At 40.2% G+C, this 16313-nt stretch overlaps 1 protein-coding gene across 1 annotated transcript; it reads right to left on the bottom strand.

Annotated features, from left to right (window-relative positions):
- Nucleotides 1-910: 910 nt before the first annotated feature.
- NIPA1 (NIPA magnesium transporter 1) lies at nt 911-16307 on the bottom strand. The gene is made up of 5 exons (XM_042041277.1): nt 16101-16307; nt 12855-12902; nt 8867-8957; nt 7461-7621; nt 911-6175 (listed from the first exon to the last, which is right to left on the bottom strand). The coding sequence occupies exons 1-5, from the start codon at nt 16258-16260 to the stop codon at nt 5664-5666; spliced, it is 972 nt and encodes a 323-aa protein (XP_041897211.1). The 5' UTR covers nt 16261-16307; the 3' UTR covers nt 911-5663.
- Between the last annotated feature and the right edge of the window lie 6 nt (nt 16308-16313).

The raw sequence follows: 16313 nt of genomic DNA, 5'->3' as shown, positions 1-16313 counted from the left end.
CACCACCCCTCAGGAGAAGAAGAGAGAGAACTTCCCGTGGTTTTTCCTTTCTTAAATATGCCATCACAGAAGCGTTACCAAATTGTCTAATTGGGCTAGCAACCTGCCCATTGTCAGAGCCTTCAGTGATTGGCTCTGTGCTGGACATCGAAGTTTCGAGCAGCTTTTCTCCTGTCCCCACCAAAAACCAGGCTGTGTTAAACCAACACAGTCCCCTAAACCACAAATACATAGAATGAAACAGTTCTTAATCATAAATCCCACCATTAAAAAAAACCCCAGCCAACCAAAATCTAGCATGCACGCACACACGCACACAGACTCTAAGTTATGTATTTGCCAGTACCTGATACAAGGGGCTAGGAACTTCAGATGAAGAATGAGATGGGCAGTCACTGTAATTTTCCAAGCAACTCTTTCTACAGAAAGCTATTATGACAGACAGTAAATTAGACTGGTGACACAGACTTCTTTCTAGCTGTTGCCACTCGATGCACACCCAACTGTGGAGCAGTAAATCTTGAAATAAAAGCTCTAGCAAGTAACCAGAGTGCAGCAATGCAGGAACAGAGCACATGTTAACCCCGAAGACAGTTTGAAGTGATTCAAGCCCCAGCAAACATTTCTGCCAGAGAAATCTTCATCCTACCTGTGAGCAAACTTCAGTCCAATGAAGCCATTAAGACTACAGCCTGCTGATAGATACTGGTACAGGACAGCCGAGCCCTTTGTGGGCCAACTGATCTGTACCCATGCTTTTTCTGATAAAAAGCAAAGCTGCTATTTTATGAAAGGGTAATGGAAATAGTTTAGGTTTATGAATTGGAATTAGCCTGTGAAGCAGCTAAGTGTGTGGGAAACTTGATTTCTTCCCCACCCCATTTGATAAAGATGAGTCACAAACCAAGCATTGAGCTAGAAATAAATCATTTATTTTAAAACAATACAGGTTAATAAATATATTAGTTATCAGAAAACTTAATAGCCTTTTATAATTTACACAAGGCAAATACAACATGCCTATAACTATTTTTTAAAAAGCAAAGAGAGTAAGCTTGACTTGTAAGCCATTAACAAATCTATATATACATTATTTGGAAGCTAATAAAATAAACCATTTTTATGTAATCTGTAGTAACTATGTTGCAAGAGCATTGAAGCAACCAAACCTGACATTGTATTTTTGTTGCCAACTACCTCTTCCCCATATCCCATTAGAACTACTTTTTACATACCAGGAAAAAAAAAAAATAAAATAAAAAGAAGAGAAAGTTCCACAGTTGAAAAAAAATTGACTTAAAAGTACCCCTTTTGTGTAACATTTTCCACTCTATAGAGCAACTGTCTAGGGAGGGGTATGGACATGGGAGGACCCAGCACAACCACAAACAATAAAGAAACTCCAAACTTCTTTGCAGCTTTAAAAAAAAGATTTCTTAATCCGTAACATTTCAACACTGCTGTCTGATACACTTGGGCACTCGTAATGACAACTGTTGACAACATTGGTGCCTAACACAATACACACTAAAATTCTGCATTCTGTAAGCCCACAGATAGCACCAAAGAATTATTACAAATATAACAGGTAATAGATACACATTTGATAACGCTTGATTTAACAGTAAAACTTCAGCAGTTACACCATCTCAAGACAACCAAGGAATATCTGTAGAATCCTTGATGTCTATTTATGAAACAACAATGGGAGGGGGATACAATGTGCAAACAACTTCCCATTTAAAGCACCCCCTACTTATTAACCCTAAATTTCTTCAAATACAAACCCTGCATTTTTTAAAAATAAAATGAAAGCTAAACCTCACTTTCTAGTGTTTCGACAACTTAATCCAGTGTTTCCATTTTTCAGTGCTAGTTACTTCAGAAAAATACATATGTTCCAATATAAATGAATATTATTAATAGGAAGCCTCACTTGTCAAAGTGTGATATGACAGGTTCTTATTAATGTTAGTTGCAGCTCACTAATAAATAGGCTCTATTTACACATACAGAGTCCTGGAAAGTCAATACAGCAGATAATTTGTTTAGATATTTTTCTTTTTTACAGAAGTATTTAAGGTGTAACAAATGTGGGTTTTTGGTTGTATCAAAAAGGTTTCTATTCTTCTACTGAACATTTGAGGGACTTCTGTGTTTGACACCTAATAGAGATTGTGACTGACAAATGCAAATCCTCCATACACTGAAGGGATAATGATCAAAGAGCTATCCTCAAGTGAGTACCTAGTAAATACATTTGACAGAAGTCAGACATATGGAGTGAAGCGCCTTTCATATGGATTTGAACGTAATTCAAATGCATTCCACCACTGTAATGAGTCCACTTTTGGTATGTGTAGCCTCTCCCACTTCTACTTTGGAATCAGAACTGAAGTCATCTGGCTCGCAGCTATCAATGGACATAACACAAGGAGAACGTGAAAAGGGCAGACCCATGAGGGACGCCAGAGCTCAGGAGACAACTGTGCACATTTGCTCCCTGAGATGATGGAACTCAGATATCTGTGTTATTCAAAGTGCTTACTTGTCAAAGGGGTGGGGAAAAAAGGGGGAACAGCTAAAATTCAACTTCAACAGTGCCTCCTTTTAAATCAGAAAAGCAACGGGACTAAAAAAGGTAGGACACCTAGAAAGAGGAGGGCGTGGGATGGAGGGGGAAAGAATCATATCAACAGTGACAACAGAAAATGCTAATACATTTCTAAAGTTAGAACTGAACCAGATCCAGGTACAGCAGAACTTGAAGGAACACTGCTACACACTGAACACAGTAGCAAAAATAAAGCTTTCAGTTACTTAGCATTCAAGAAGTAAAAGGCTGCAGATACAAATGATGTGCAAGGCCACGAGAATTTCTTTCACCTTATGTGCTGGCTTTTGACATCTCCGTTTTAAACATCAAGGTTAACTAGACATTTCTAGAAAGCTCATCACAGATGAGGAGCAGCTGGGGAGAAGAGAAGAAAACTATGCTGACATTTGTCAGTGGTAACGATGGTCAGAGGACCGCAGAACACTGTTGCTACTTCATTCTTCCTCTGCATAGTGAGCACTTACCAAGTAAACTTTGTGTGGTGCAGAAAATGTCAAGGTTTAGACAGGGCAATCAAGTTATTTTGAATTCTAGCATTCACTAATAATTTGCATATGCATCTAACATACTAGACAGGCACTTTATAAATAATTAAGAATTTTAAAACCAACCAAGACAAACAAATATGGCCAAAGGAGGAATGAGACCACAATCATTTCCATTCTGACCTAAAGATATTCACAGAAGTCTTCAGAGACTAAAGGCTAATACAGAATGAACATACAACTCATGAACTCTGAAGGTGAATTTTGAAAAGATGACTGCTTCAGAAAACAGATAACATTGTTTTAAAAGGTAGGTTAGTACAGTGCAGTACCCCTATGTGCAATTAATTCCAGATTCAATCAAAGAAAAGGAAATTAATATGACAAAATATAACTGTTTGCTGAGAACCAAGACACCATCTTCCAATCAATAATGGACAGAGGCCAGTTTAAACAGATTTCATAGCCCAATTACCCTCATCTACAATTCTCAAACTTTCTAAAAACCTTGCACAATATTTGAAAATCCATGGTCTTTTCTCTCCTAATGCTACTCTATTCCACTAAGATACCCAGTTACTGTGTGCTGGCCTATAACAATGCACATTTCTGCCAACTCAGAGCCATTCCCCTGCAATACAGAGTTTGGCAAATAACATAGTAGGGCTCTTACTCCCTCAGAACAGTCCCTTCAGAATACTAAATCTCTTAGATTCACTTTCGTGATGACTGCTGCCATTAGTAGGGCTTATAGCATTCATTTTAAATGAAAATGGAGGCCGAGTTTTAAGGAAACATCAATTCAGGTCAACAAAAAACATCACGAGAACAGACAGTATTACTCCCCACTAATCAATGCCCATGTTCCTGTCAGGCAGCTACAAAGCTACATTTATGATTTCTTGATAAAGTGTTGTGAATTCTCTCAAATACTGTCTTGTAATCACACTGGGATTTTCTGTTTTTCTCAGGAGATGTTCTGATCTAGAGATGTTGAGTTCCACTGTACTCTTCCATTTTTGTACTTAATGGAAACAAACATTCATTGCTTTTCAAGCTTTCAACTTTTTTGATTCATGATGCTTTAGCTACCAAATATAAGTAGAACATGAAATTAACTATTTCATTCTTTAACATATCAATATTGTCTAAATGGTTTAAACTGAACTGTTCAGAGCCATCCCCATCATAGCTTAAGCTGTCTGTACTACTTATCAAAATATTACAACTGAACCATTCACACAGGTCTATGAATTACTGATCTGAATGTATGTCAGTTACCTAAAACTCAGTTCTCTGAATGCTTTAGTTTTTTCAGTCTTTAACCTCCTTTTTCCACGTTACAAGAGCATCAGACCATCTTTTTTGAGCTATGAGAAATCTCATGCTCTTCTCTCTCTTAAATTTCTTTTTTTTTGTGGTCCCTATTTATTAGTGGTTTCACAAAATGGTCTCCTGCATTTAGTCACTAAACTAAAATAAAGGTATGCTGGACTGATTTCAACACTCCTCCTCTTCCCAGAAGGACTATGAGTTTTTCAGAAGCTGTCAAGGCATCCAGGGCTTTCAGTTCAGGTTTGTAAATTCTTCCAAAAACATACGGTCCTTCTAGATGATTTATATGTTTAGAATTTGAATATAGTCCAATATTGTAGACAGTGAAATTGAATTATTAAACTGATACAGGCCATCTGAATCAAATACATCCACAGTTATGCAGTATTTTTTGATTGCAAAGGCACTGAAACACTTCTGAGCTGCTTACAAACAAGCCACCATGTAGGCAATGAGTCTGTGCAACATTTCTACATCCTTTGCAGTCTTTCTACCTGCTCCCAATTAAAAACTCTCAGATGAATGCAGTAAGTCTTAACGTGTGTAAGTTACAAAGAAAAACGCATACCTGGACACTACCATGAGCTGATAAGTAATTAGTGAAAGATATTTAAGGGTCCCCTGCTCTGTATAAAGAATTTAATTTAAAACTCCCGTGTCTTCACCGCACAGCAGACAAAGTTGCCAAGACAGTCACCAAAAAGAACAAATCTGCAGTCCATGATCCAACCAACATTTGTCTTAGAATTCACAACCTTGATGGTGAAGACATTGCTATACTGAGATTCACAAATTGTTCCACTTACTTTCCCCCCCTTATTTTAAGGTATACATCACTTATGATGAAAGGCATCAGATTGAGTGCATTAGAAACTGATGTCCTCTGCCCACAGAAATGGTACCTCAGAAGACATAATACAAGCTTTCACATAGGTCTGTCAGAATATTCACAGAGCTTTTCTGATGGACTACCTTTTACAGTGAGGAAATACATCGGTCTCTATGCTGACTCAATCAGTAGTTCCAATTAAGGTCATTTATTGTGTTGACTGGGTTACATGGACAGCTGTTCCTTTGAAACTGGATGGAGGCCCCCAATTCATTTCACATAGGCCACCAAATTGTCAAAAAGTAGTTACCAACCTGAACCCTATTTGAAACAGTACCCTAGAAATGAACAGCTCTGCATCCTTCCCTGAGCCATCCAGTTTCCCCTCAAAAATATTTTAATCTGTCTTCATGTTAGGTTTGTTTAAATCTCCAATATTGAAGTTGAATTCCTTGAAGACTTGTATAAGAACAATTCCAATAGATACTGTGGTGAATCCACAAGCCATTCCCAAAAAATCTACAACTCCTACATTACTCCATTCCCTGAAAAGGATGGCTGAAGCCAGCAGGACTAGGGTGGTAAATACAACATAGTAGATGGCACCAAACACAGAGGAGTCAAAACACTCCAGTGCCTTATTGATGTATCTGAACTGAATGATAATGCTACATCCTAATACTGCCAGAAGTACCAGACAGAGGTACAGAGCCCTCTGACTTGATGGGTTATTGTGAAAGATATCTTGAGCAGCCAGCCCAATCCCTTTTGTGCTGGGAACAGTGAAACTGCCCAACAGAGAGCAAATACTGATGTAAACCATAATATTAGTAGGTCCATGAGCTGGAGCTATCCAGAAGATAAGCAGAAGCAGCATTAGCAGCACTATGCAGAGATAACCCACGAAAACTGGAAAACAAAAAGAAAACAAGAAAATATCAATGTGAGAACTCCTGGTCTTCTGAAGATTTTAGCAAGAAAATCATGTCCTAGCAGTGAACTTCAGGTATACATCACAACTAAGATTTGCTATTGAATATAGATCCAAATCACTGAGCTTCCAAAAATATTGGCATCCATGACTGAAGATGTTGTCACATTCTTTGGGAAAAACAAATAGTCATGTAGAAAATGACACAAACTGTTGCATGTTTGTAATGGATTTCAGATGTTTTTTTTTAATCTTATTCTCTTTTCCACCAGGACTATACTCCTTTAAGTCTACTATGACAGACAGAGGGATAACACCTGATTCATAAAAGGCTCATTAAGGCAGTGTGTGGACCCAGGAAAGAGCTTAAACATAAAGCTAGGTCCCACTAAGGACAGTAAGATGAGTAGGGACAGAACAAACATGAGGCCATAGCATTTACATTATACAATCAGTACACAGATAAGAGCAGTGAAAAACATTTCATGCTTTAGAGTTTTAAAGAAATATATAGCCAATTCCCTTTGTTCAGATTTAAATGGTAAATTTAGACCAAGGCATTTGTTTTCTTTTCTTAGTGTGCAGATTTTTTGAACAGCTGATGTTATTATGTTTGAGTTTCTCTCGCTTAAAGCAAATACAAGAAAAACAACAGGTAGCAGTTTAGCTCTTAAGCTAGAAAAATAAAAATGGGCCTGGAACATATTAGCACCAATATGTATCCTCCAGCAGCTGGTGAGACAGAACAGGCATTTCAGCATATGTCTCAACAGCCTATTTCTACATACCTTTATTGTGCAAAGAAATCTGGGAACATAACTGGTACTTAGTATAAACTTTTAATTAAAAAACCGTGGAGAAATAAAAGACAGAAGAAAGTCAGTATTTTTTTGTTTTGTATAAAAAAACTTAAATTGAGATCCTAGATTTATACTTTTCTTCTCTAAATAGCAAGATACACTTTTTCATAATGTTATAGAATTACAAGTTCAACTGGCCATTGTTCTGAGCTTGCTGTGCAGGATACTGTTTTCAAAAGTATCCATGTTTTCCTTTCTGCACACATGTCCCAATAAATATGACAAGTTCTAAGTAGAGCAGGGCATAGTTTTCTTACACAAAACCTGTACTGGTTTGCCTCTGGCATGTCATGATTTCTTCACAAGTCAATTTGCCTACCTGTTAGAAGTGGCAAGCCTCTTCCTCAAGCATGCTCTTGCTCAACTCAGAAAATCATTATGAATGAATGAAAAAACAAACTACCTGGATTTGTAAGCTTCTCTTCAAGCTCAGCCTGAGTCGTTACACTCTCAGACTTCGGGGAATGGATAATGAGAACAACAGACCCAGCGCAGCTCAGCAAACACCCCAGCTTGCCAAGAATGTTCAGTTTCTCTTTCAGTAAGTAAGAAGCTAAGATAGACCTTTGACAAAGAGGAAGAAAAATAGAAGTTTGACTACATTCTGTTAATAATGTTCTAACAGTGCTGTGCCATATGAATTTCCCTTTTAAAGGAATACTATCAAATGTTGATGAATTCTCAAAATGTATTTCTGACTTATCTGAGGAAAGATTCATCCATTTGCAGTTTTTCTCAATCCTTGACATCTCACCTCAGGAAAAAACCCAAAACAATACAACAAAACAAGACACAAACCCCAACAAAACTCCTAGCCGTAACACCCCAAAAACCAAAACCACATCACCCCCTCAAAACTGCCCCCAAAACAACCGAAACCCTCCAATCCAGACATCTGACCCCAAGGCAGATATCTACCCATTACCAAATTGGTGATCTGTCACAAAGCCCCATTTTATAGGTGCTTAGCAGTCATGAGATAAAAGTGACCTTTGGTTACAAAGATCCCAGGACTTGGCTCAGACATGTAGCCAACCAAAGTAAGCAAAAATATGTGGCCTAGGATAAAATAACAGGTGGCACTTAGAGCACCATCAGTGTGTTTCATAGTGATAGAACTAAAGACAGACATGAAGCAATGCCATCTACACTCTGAAGCAGGTGACCAGTGCAGTCACAGTTCAGCAGGCAACAGAAAAATCTCGAGGCAACGCACAGCTTTGTTTTTAAAGAGTTGTGCTTTTTCACTGCAGTAGTTCCACAACTGTAGTTCATCTATTCACAAAACATTAGTTGCATATTAAACTCCCTAAACTCACTGCCTTGTCTGTGCTTCCCACAAACATAACTTCCAAGAAGCTGAGGGCATGCATATGCACAGAACTCCCTTGATCTGGAAAGGGGCCAAATCCAATGAAATGAAAATCAGCATCAATAAACACATGTGGGCTGTGGATAGCAGGGTAAAGACTGTGAGACAGAAGGAAAGATCTACATAGTAAGGGAACTGTGAATAAGAGAATAGGCAGAAGAGTCCAGAGCAAACACAGAGAAGGGAGAAAAAAAAAAGTTTATCTGTTCCAAATCATAGTGATAGCTAAAGCAGAAGATACTCAGGAAAACCCTTCTTCACCACTGCCTCCTCCCAGCCCAGCTTTCCTGGGGAAAACAGGAATAGGTGACATTATAACACATCATGAACAGCCAGAAGCCTGACATTTCTCAGTGGACCTCCAGTGAGCACTAAGTCCATCTGACATTTTATTTAGTAATGACATCCAGATAAGAACAAGAAAAGCACACTCTTACCCAAATGGAACGCCAAGAGCTCCCAAGGGCGTCACTAGCACGGTTGGGACTGCAGTGTAGGCCAAGAAATTCCCTATTTGACCCAGTGCCACTGTCAAGAGAACCAGAAATAAGCCTTTAAACCCCTTTGTGAAAATAAGTAATCAAAACTTGCCCAATACTGTCCAGGAAAGACTGACCTAACTGGAAAACAGATGTTACAATTCACTTAGTTCTGTTAATTTTGCACTTAAACAAAATGGCTGGTATTTTTCTATAGTTTTTTGTTTCTTAATACAGGATTTATATTTGGCACACAAGACTATCCAAGTGGGCACAGTAAATAATCTCATTTGTAACTTCTCTTAGTTAAATATAAATACAAATATGAATTAGAAACACTTGTGGATTATACTCAAATATCTCAGTATTACACTCAAATATTTGTATGAGGAGGGGTAAAAATATATATAATCCATGGTTTCATCTTTAGAACGTGCATTCATGTAAAACAAATGTACTTGATTATAGTTCCCAACAGCAGTGTTACTTTTTGGGGGGAAAATAAAGACAGTGCTGAGGAACCTTCTAATGAAATACTATGCACATGCATAAGGGCTCTTCAACACACTACATCAAATTTTCACAATGCTATGTAACATCCGACCACTGTAAAAAGAAGCCACAGTACCAGCCTCAACCTTATTTTTCTTTCCTCCAGTAAAAGCAAATTCCAAGATATACCACAGTATTGCACATCACAGCTGTGATAACAGTTCAAGTGTTCAAGTTTTTGGCTAAAAAAGAAAAGCTGCATGGTTTTGCAAGTGCTGGCAAGTTTATAATAGGTCAACATACTTTCATAGTTACCGGGTCTGTGGTAACTGGCAAGAAGCTTGAGAACAAATTACATACAGCTCAAATTTCCAGTTGCTGTTAAAAGCCATTACAAGCATTTAAAAACATTTCAAGAATCCAAGATGTCTTTATGCTCAGGCTGGCACTGCCCTCAACTATCAAATATCGTTAGTATCATCCAATTTTTTACATCTGCAAAGCACTGTGCAAACATTAATTAATTTACCAATTTAGCTCACATTATTAGTAGAGCTGAAGACCTGTGTAACCTACAGGAAATATGAAGGAGACAAACAAACCTGCAAAACTGCAGAGTGTGGCAAAATTATACTAATTAAATTCACTGAGGCTTTCCCTGTGTGCAGGAGTGAGCTGGAGAAGTTGATGAGCAGCATTTCCAAGGCACAAGAGACAGTGGTGGTCGCCTTGTCCCTGGGAACAGAGTAACTTGGTTATCAGCCTCAGGTTGTTTTGAGATATATGTAGCAACTCTGGCATTATCTTCAAGGCATCTAAAGGCATTGGGGCAGATCTTGGATGGAGAATGGTGCACAGCTGGCACTCTGCATTTCTGCAGATTACATACATTTCCAAATGACTCTGACAAAAGGTTGCTTTTTTTGGAGGTCAGGTGTCTTAACTTTCTGTTGGAAGAACTCTTAACAGATGGCACCAACATCAATCCACAAAGTAGGTCTCTGAAGCTTCAGTCAAATGGAACATATTGTAAGGCACCTAAACTTACTGGAGGTTTTCCATACCACCATGGAGTAATAGTAACAGTCCCTTACCACCACAAATGACAGACCAGGACTAGTTAACACCAATTAAAAAAAGGATCTCAGTAATTGTTACCATCTACCTGATGATAAGGATCTTTGCTGCCAACCTATCCAGTCCCCTCTGAACAGAAATTCCTCATCAGATACATCAATGCTGTTAGTCAAGACCTGACTTCCATTCTTGAAGGCACACCAAGCTTTAAATTTGATAAACAAGTACCAGTACCCTCGGAGTTACTGCAACACAAAACCTGATGTGCACTGGCATGTCTCCATTAGCAAGGAGACCAGGAGTAGACCTGTACAGCAAAAGGTATCTATTCTAGGCATGTCAGGAGGTTTATTTCAGACTAACTTCAGCCTACTCCCGCTAACTTAATGTCTATTTGCAGCTCACATACATTAAGTATGTTCCTAGAATTCATTTTCCAACCTAGTTTCATTTAAAAGACCAGGTCAGGAGCTCCAGCTCTGCTATGAAAAGTGAAATACAGCCCAATCTGTGGTGACAACAGGAGGTTAGCTTCACATGTGTTCCCCATCTGCAATAAAACACCAATGCAGATGTTTTCACAATAAGAACCAGCTGCATCTATGCTGCTATCAAAACCCGCACTGAAAATAATTAATTAGCCAATTAATTACTTTAATGCTCATTGAAATACCTGTACACATGCTGCAATCACTCTTTTGACTACAGAGTAAGGTAAAATCCCTTAGCAGAATCTACAGCCCTTCCTTTGAAGTCTTCAGTAATCCAGTGGATCCCAGGGCCCCCAAACAGTTGGGCAGCATTATGCTGAGTCAGCATGCCAACACAGAAACACTTATTCACCATCTGAACAAATACCATGAGAACAAGTTGATAAGAGTTTATGTGGATTTTGTTAGTCGTCCAAACTCCAAATTCTCTGCTTTAGAAAATTACGTAGCTGTTATCATTTCACCCAGATAAGCGGGGATATTGCTAATTCCACAAGTAACACCTTTCCCCAAGTAGCACCTTTCTCTGCATCCCATAGGTGCCTACCTGGCCCTTGCTATTGCTGTTTGTGACTGTGCTGCCATTCTGAGTCTATAATATCCACAAAAAAATTTTTCTTGATCACTTCTTCAGTAAAGCTACTGAGGTTTTGTTTTTAAATACCTGCATCTAGCTACTGGAAAAAAGCCAAGTGATACCATTCCCTTCAGCTGTTTTGCCTTCATTCAATTCAGTCAGCTCTTTTAAGCATGAAATTGTTTTCTCTGATTCACCAAGATAAGTCCTGTAATAAAACCTCCCTTATTTTAACTCCTCCTGCTCAGAGATTACAAATGGGAGCCTCAGGAATGATAAACAACAGTGGCTGATGCATAGATTTACTTCTACTTAGGCAGTAGTGATCCTGTCAGGAGTGGAAGCTGACAAAGAAATACTTAAACTCGGGTTAAATTAGCTGAGAACTTTCTTCTGAAGCTCTGTCTGCTTCTACACTTCCTGTGAACTTTGTCCTTCAATGGGATCTATCAGTTTTCATTCCTTTTGCATAGTTTTAAGATAACAAAACCAAGAATCAGAGACTTACCTTGCTACCACAAAACCAGGGGCACAACTGGACTCATATACTTCTCAGAAACAGCATCAGAACTTTCCAAATAATTTACAAAAGGCTGGATTAGAGTCTAAAAGTGGGGTATGATTCTAAGCTTGTGGGTAGAACTCGGGCTGATGTGTAAGAGGAGAAAGCTAGTTGCTCCTCATGCTCCAGATTCACATCAGAGAATGAACTTGGTGTTAGCAGAATTTACAAAGATATTAAGGGTAAAATTACACTGATCTCATATCAGCACCACAGAAGGCTTTGCATTAATCTTGTAGATTAAAAGCAAAACTGAAACTGTATCCGTTGAACTAGAAACCAAAAGAGGTTTTGTTTTGTTTTTTTAACTGAGGCTGGTTAAATGCTTTCTGATGTAAAACATAACGTGCTCAATGAGCCCTTTTGTGTGCAGAGAGACAATTTTTAATTCAGCTTTGACTTTTATTAAAAACTGAGCAGGCCAGTGCAATGCACAGACACAAACCATGCAGGAACCCAGAGTCAGAGCAGTGTGTGGCTGCCAAGGGCTGCAAGTACCAAATGGTTTGGAAACGTGGAAAGATGTCTGACTCATGTTTGTACCAGCTCTTTGCCTTTGCAAACACCACCAGGCATGGTAGCCATGGCAGAAGTTTACTAAAAGTGCAGTATTTCTAGGGATGGGAATTTCATGACAAGTGAATATGATATTCAAGATGAAAACACGGATTTCCTGATGTCTCATATCACCATCTAAGCAAAGTTCTCTTAAAAAAAAAAAAAATTCCAACCTTTTAAGATACTTACTTGCAATAGTGCCCGACCACCATACTATATCAGTTAAGTATGAAGTACCTGGAAGTATAGGAAAATGTATTAGAATATTGGAACTATGAACCAACAGTCTCAGTTATTAAGGACCTTCATCTTAACCCTATTCTTCAAGGCAACTGAATGTGAGGTAAAAAAAAGAAAAAAAAGAGAGAGAACAATTTTGGATTTGGCTTATGTTTCCAAGTAAGACCTTCTTATGATGATGTGTTAGTCAGAAGTTCTGGTTTGCAGTTTGAAGTACCTATGTGACACTAATACAGTATTGTGTAGAAAAGCATCTAAAATGTCACCAAATGCTTCTGAGGGTGGCATTTAAACATACAAGCTAGAACCACTTCTAGGAGAACTGGAAACCTATGGAAACAGAACATGATTTGGCTCAGTAGGTCTGCTAATACAACCTTGGTGAAATTGTACTGGAAAAATTGTAGCCGAGAAATTGTTTTGGCACACAGGTTTGGCACGACCATAGTGTTGCTTGATCCTCCTGCATTTAAGCATTGGAAAGTGCTACAGCTGAATCCTCTGAATTCCTGACAAAGTGCCCCGTTTCAGAGAGGAGTAAAAACTCTGTACTGTCCTTAGTGCCTCCCAAGCTGGAGGATGATTATTTTCACTGCCAGAAGGCTCTTGCCTTGGGATGTGCATAGGTGGAGCCTGTGCACCACATAAGTTCTGCTTCTATAGAACATCAAAGCTCATGACCACTTCCTAAACTAAAGAATGGCATTCTCTAAGCACAACCTTGGCATCAAATTATGCTCCTATGTTTTGCTCCTCTTTCTAGCAATACATCTCTGCATTCTTTGGGAAGATGCCCTCTCAAAAGCTGCTGGAGCAGTAGGCAATATTGTACCTACTCTGAAATCCCAAATGGAAGAAAAACACAGTCATCACTAACTCTGGAGACATATAAAGTATTAAGTGTTTGGAAATCACACTATACAATTGAAAAGAGATGAAAAATGACTAATGAAAATGGCCAGCTTTAGAGTGGGTGGAGTAATTTTTTAGACTTTTGTTATTGCATATAAAATAAAAACACTGTTGGGGGCAGAAATTATAGAAAATATTGACTCAAGTAAGGTAAGTTTGCAAAATATTTGTCACCCACTGCTGTTTCTAACTAGACAAGGATTGCTAATTACATCAATACTATATTATTGATTCAAGAGAGAAGACAGAAGAGACATGAGTGCTTCCTTGTTAATTATACAACACCTGCTGAAGACAATGGAAAAAAGACATCATCTGACACTGGCCATCTCGGACTCACAGCTCCAACTGCTAGATTGAACCCCACTACTTCGTAACACAAAATAGAGAGGACCTGGGTATTTTCCTGGATACCTCCTCAATGAGCATGCCAATAGAAAGTACTATGAAATGCTCAGCAAGATGCACAAGCACCAGTAATATCTTCAAAACAGGAAGTTTTACAGCTGCTGGCACTGAGAAAGCAGGCACACGCCCACCACTCACTTAACCCAGTGCTCCACTGAAAGCTCTTCAGGAATTAGTAGACTTAAAATCGAAACTTCCTCCAGCTGCCTTGGGATGCAAAGTTATTTCTTTCTCTTGTGTTTTCTCATTGTTTCCCTTACAAAAAAAGACTTCTATTAATGATGCAAATGTGATCTCTCTGTGGACAATCAAAATGGGTTACAGTCATCTTGGAGGGAAAGGGGAGACTATGCTTGCAAAACAAATGTTTGTCTGATGCCCTTAACTGTAAGGTCACTGCAGAAAAAGCAAAACGAACTTTTCAGATCAGGCTGCCAGGTTGTAGCAACATAGTTCCAAGCTTGCTTTGCTCCACTGCATTCACCATGAACATGCTAGACGCAGCAGGCATTGGAAATGCAAGTACAAATATATATACATACATATGTAAAATATTTATTTGTATGTTATTTGTATGTGTACATATATGTACATATTTACATACGTCAAATATATACAGAGAAAATACCTTGTCCTGGTCACTGAAAACAATTTTTCATAAAAAAGAGTTCCTAGAACCTATGGACACATGCTCATACACAGACACCATCACCTACAGAAACAAATGGCTATTACCCACAGCAATTAAATTCAAAGGCCTCATGCAACCTGTGTTTACAGTCTTCCCATTACACAAAAGCATGAGACTAAAACCAAATAAATTTTTAAAAATAGCATTTTCCTATATTCAAAGCATGAAGATGCAACTAGCAAATGCTGTTCAGCTGCATGCTTTGGGGAGTTCCAATTTCAAAATAAAATACAGAAGATCCTCACACTTGTGAACTTACAGCTTTGTTTTGGCTAAACTCTCTAGACAGTACAGTCAGTTCCTGAATATGTTCACCTCAGGAAATAATAACGAGGCATGGGATTTCAGTATGAAAAATATAAGAAATAAATTATTTCATGTTACTGATCTGTCGCTTCTCAAAAAGTGGAAACCACTATGTGACTGATACAACTTGTGTGTGTCTGTGGAAGAGCTGGAATAAACAAGTGACAGGATATGCTGGTGCTGTTCATGGCAAGAAACTAGCTAAGCCACAGAAACTAGTAGTAAAGTCCCACAAGTACACGAAAAAGAGGAACCTGTGGATGGACAAGAGTGCATACAGCACACAAGTCCCCTGTATCACAGCGTGACAGACCAGCGCGCTGTCCATACATCGGGAAGCTGTTGCTGATGCGCATGTTAACAACCCCTCGCTGCTCTCCGCCGCTAGTACATCCTGACTGCCGCCTCTCCGCTCATTTATCACCTCCCTTGCGCCTCGACCCAGTCATGGACCTCTGATGTCAACCACGCTTAAGGTGACAAACTGAAGCCGGCTCCCCCAGTCCAGACACCGGGAAGGCGTCCCCCGCTCCAGGCGACACGGCCACCCCCCTAACACAGGCTCTGACAGGAGCCGGGGGTGCTCGTCCTCCTTGCCCCGCGGGGCGGGCCGGGTGCCTCGGCAGCCCCCCCACTTCCCGTCCTTCGCTCCGGGCCGGCCGCCGCCGCAGCGCGGGGAAGGGCTGCGGGGCGAGGGAAGGAAGCGGCCCCGCGGGCGGCCGGGCTGCCCCGGGGTGGGGGGAGCCGTCCCGCACGGTGTCGGGGCCGAGGCCACGCACACCTGGCAGGTTACCGGGGGGTCGCGGGGTGCGGAGGGAGGCCGGGAAGCCCCGGGAGGGGCGCTCCCACCCGCCACCACCGCAGCGCCGGGCCCCTACCTCTCCCGCGGGCCCGCACGATCCCCTTCTTCTGCAGGACGAAGGTGGAGCCGTTCACCAGGCTGGAGACCACGGCCACGCTCAAGCCCAGCGACACGGCGGCGGGGCCGGGGCTCTGCGCTGCCCCCTCGCCCGCTGCCGCACCGACCGCCATCCGCATGGCCCCGCCGAGAGCTGCAGGCGCGGCGGCTGCCCGGGCCCAGCGCTCCCGGC

The sequence above is a fragment of the Corvus kubaryi genome, unplaced genomic scaffold, assembly GCF_017639235.1.
Source record: "Corvus kubaryi isolate FWS band 111438036 unplaced genomic scaffold, C.kubaryi_AGA036_p1.0 133, whole genome shotgun sequence".
Classification (NCBI taxonomy): Eukaryota; Metazoa; Chordata; class Aves; order Passeriformes; family Corvidae; genus Corvus; species Corvus kubaryi.
The sequence above is the reverse complement of the archived record's forward strand: the minus strand, read 5'-3'. Positions and strand labels throughout refer to the sequence as shown.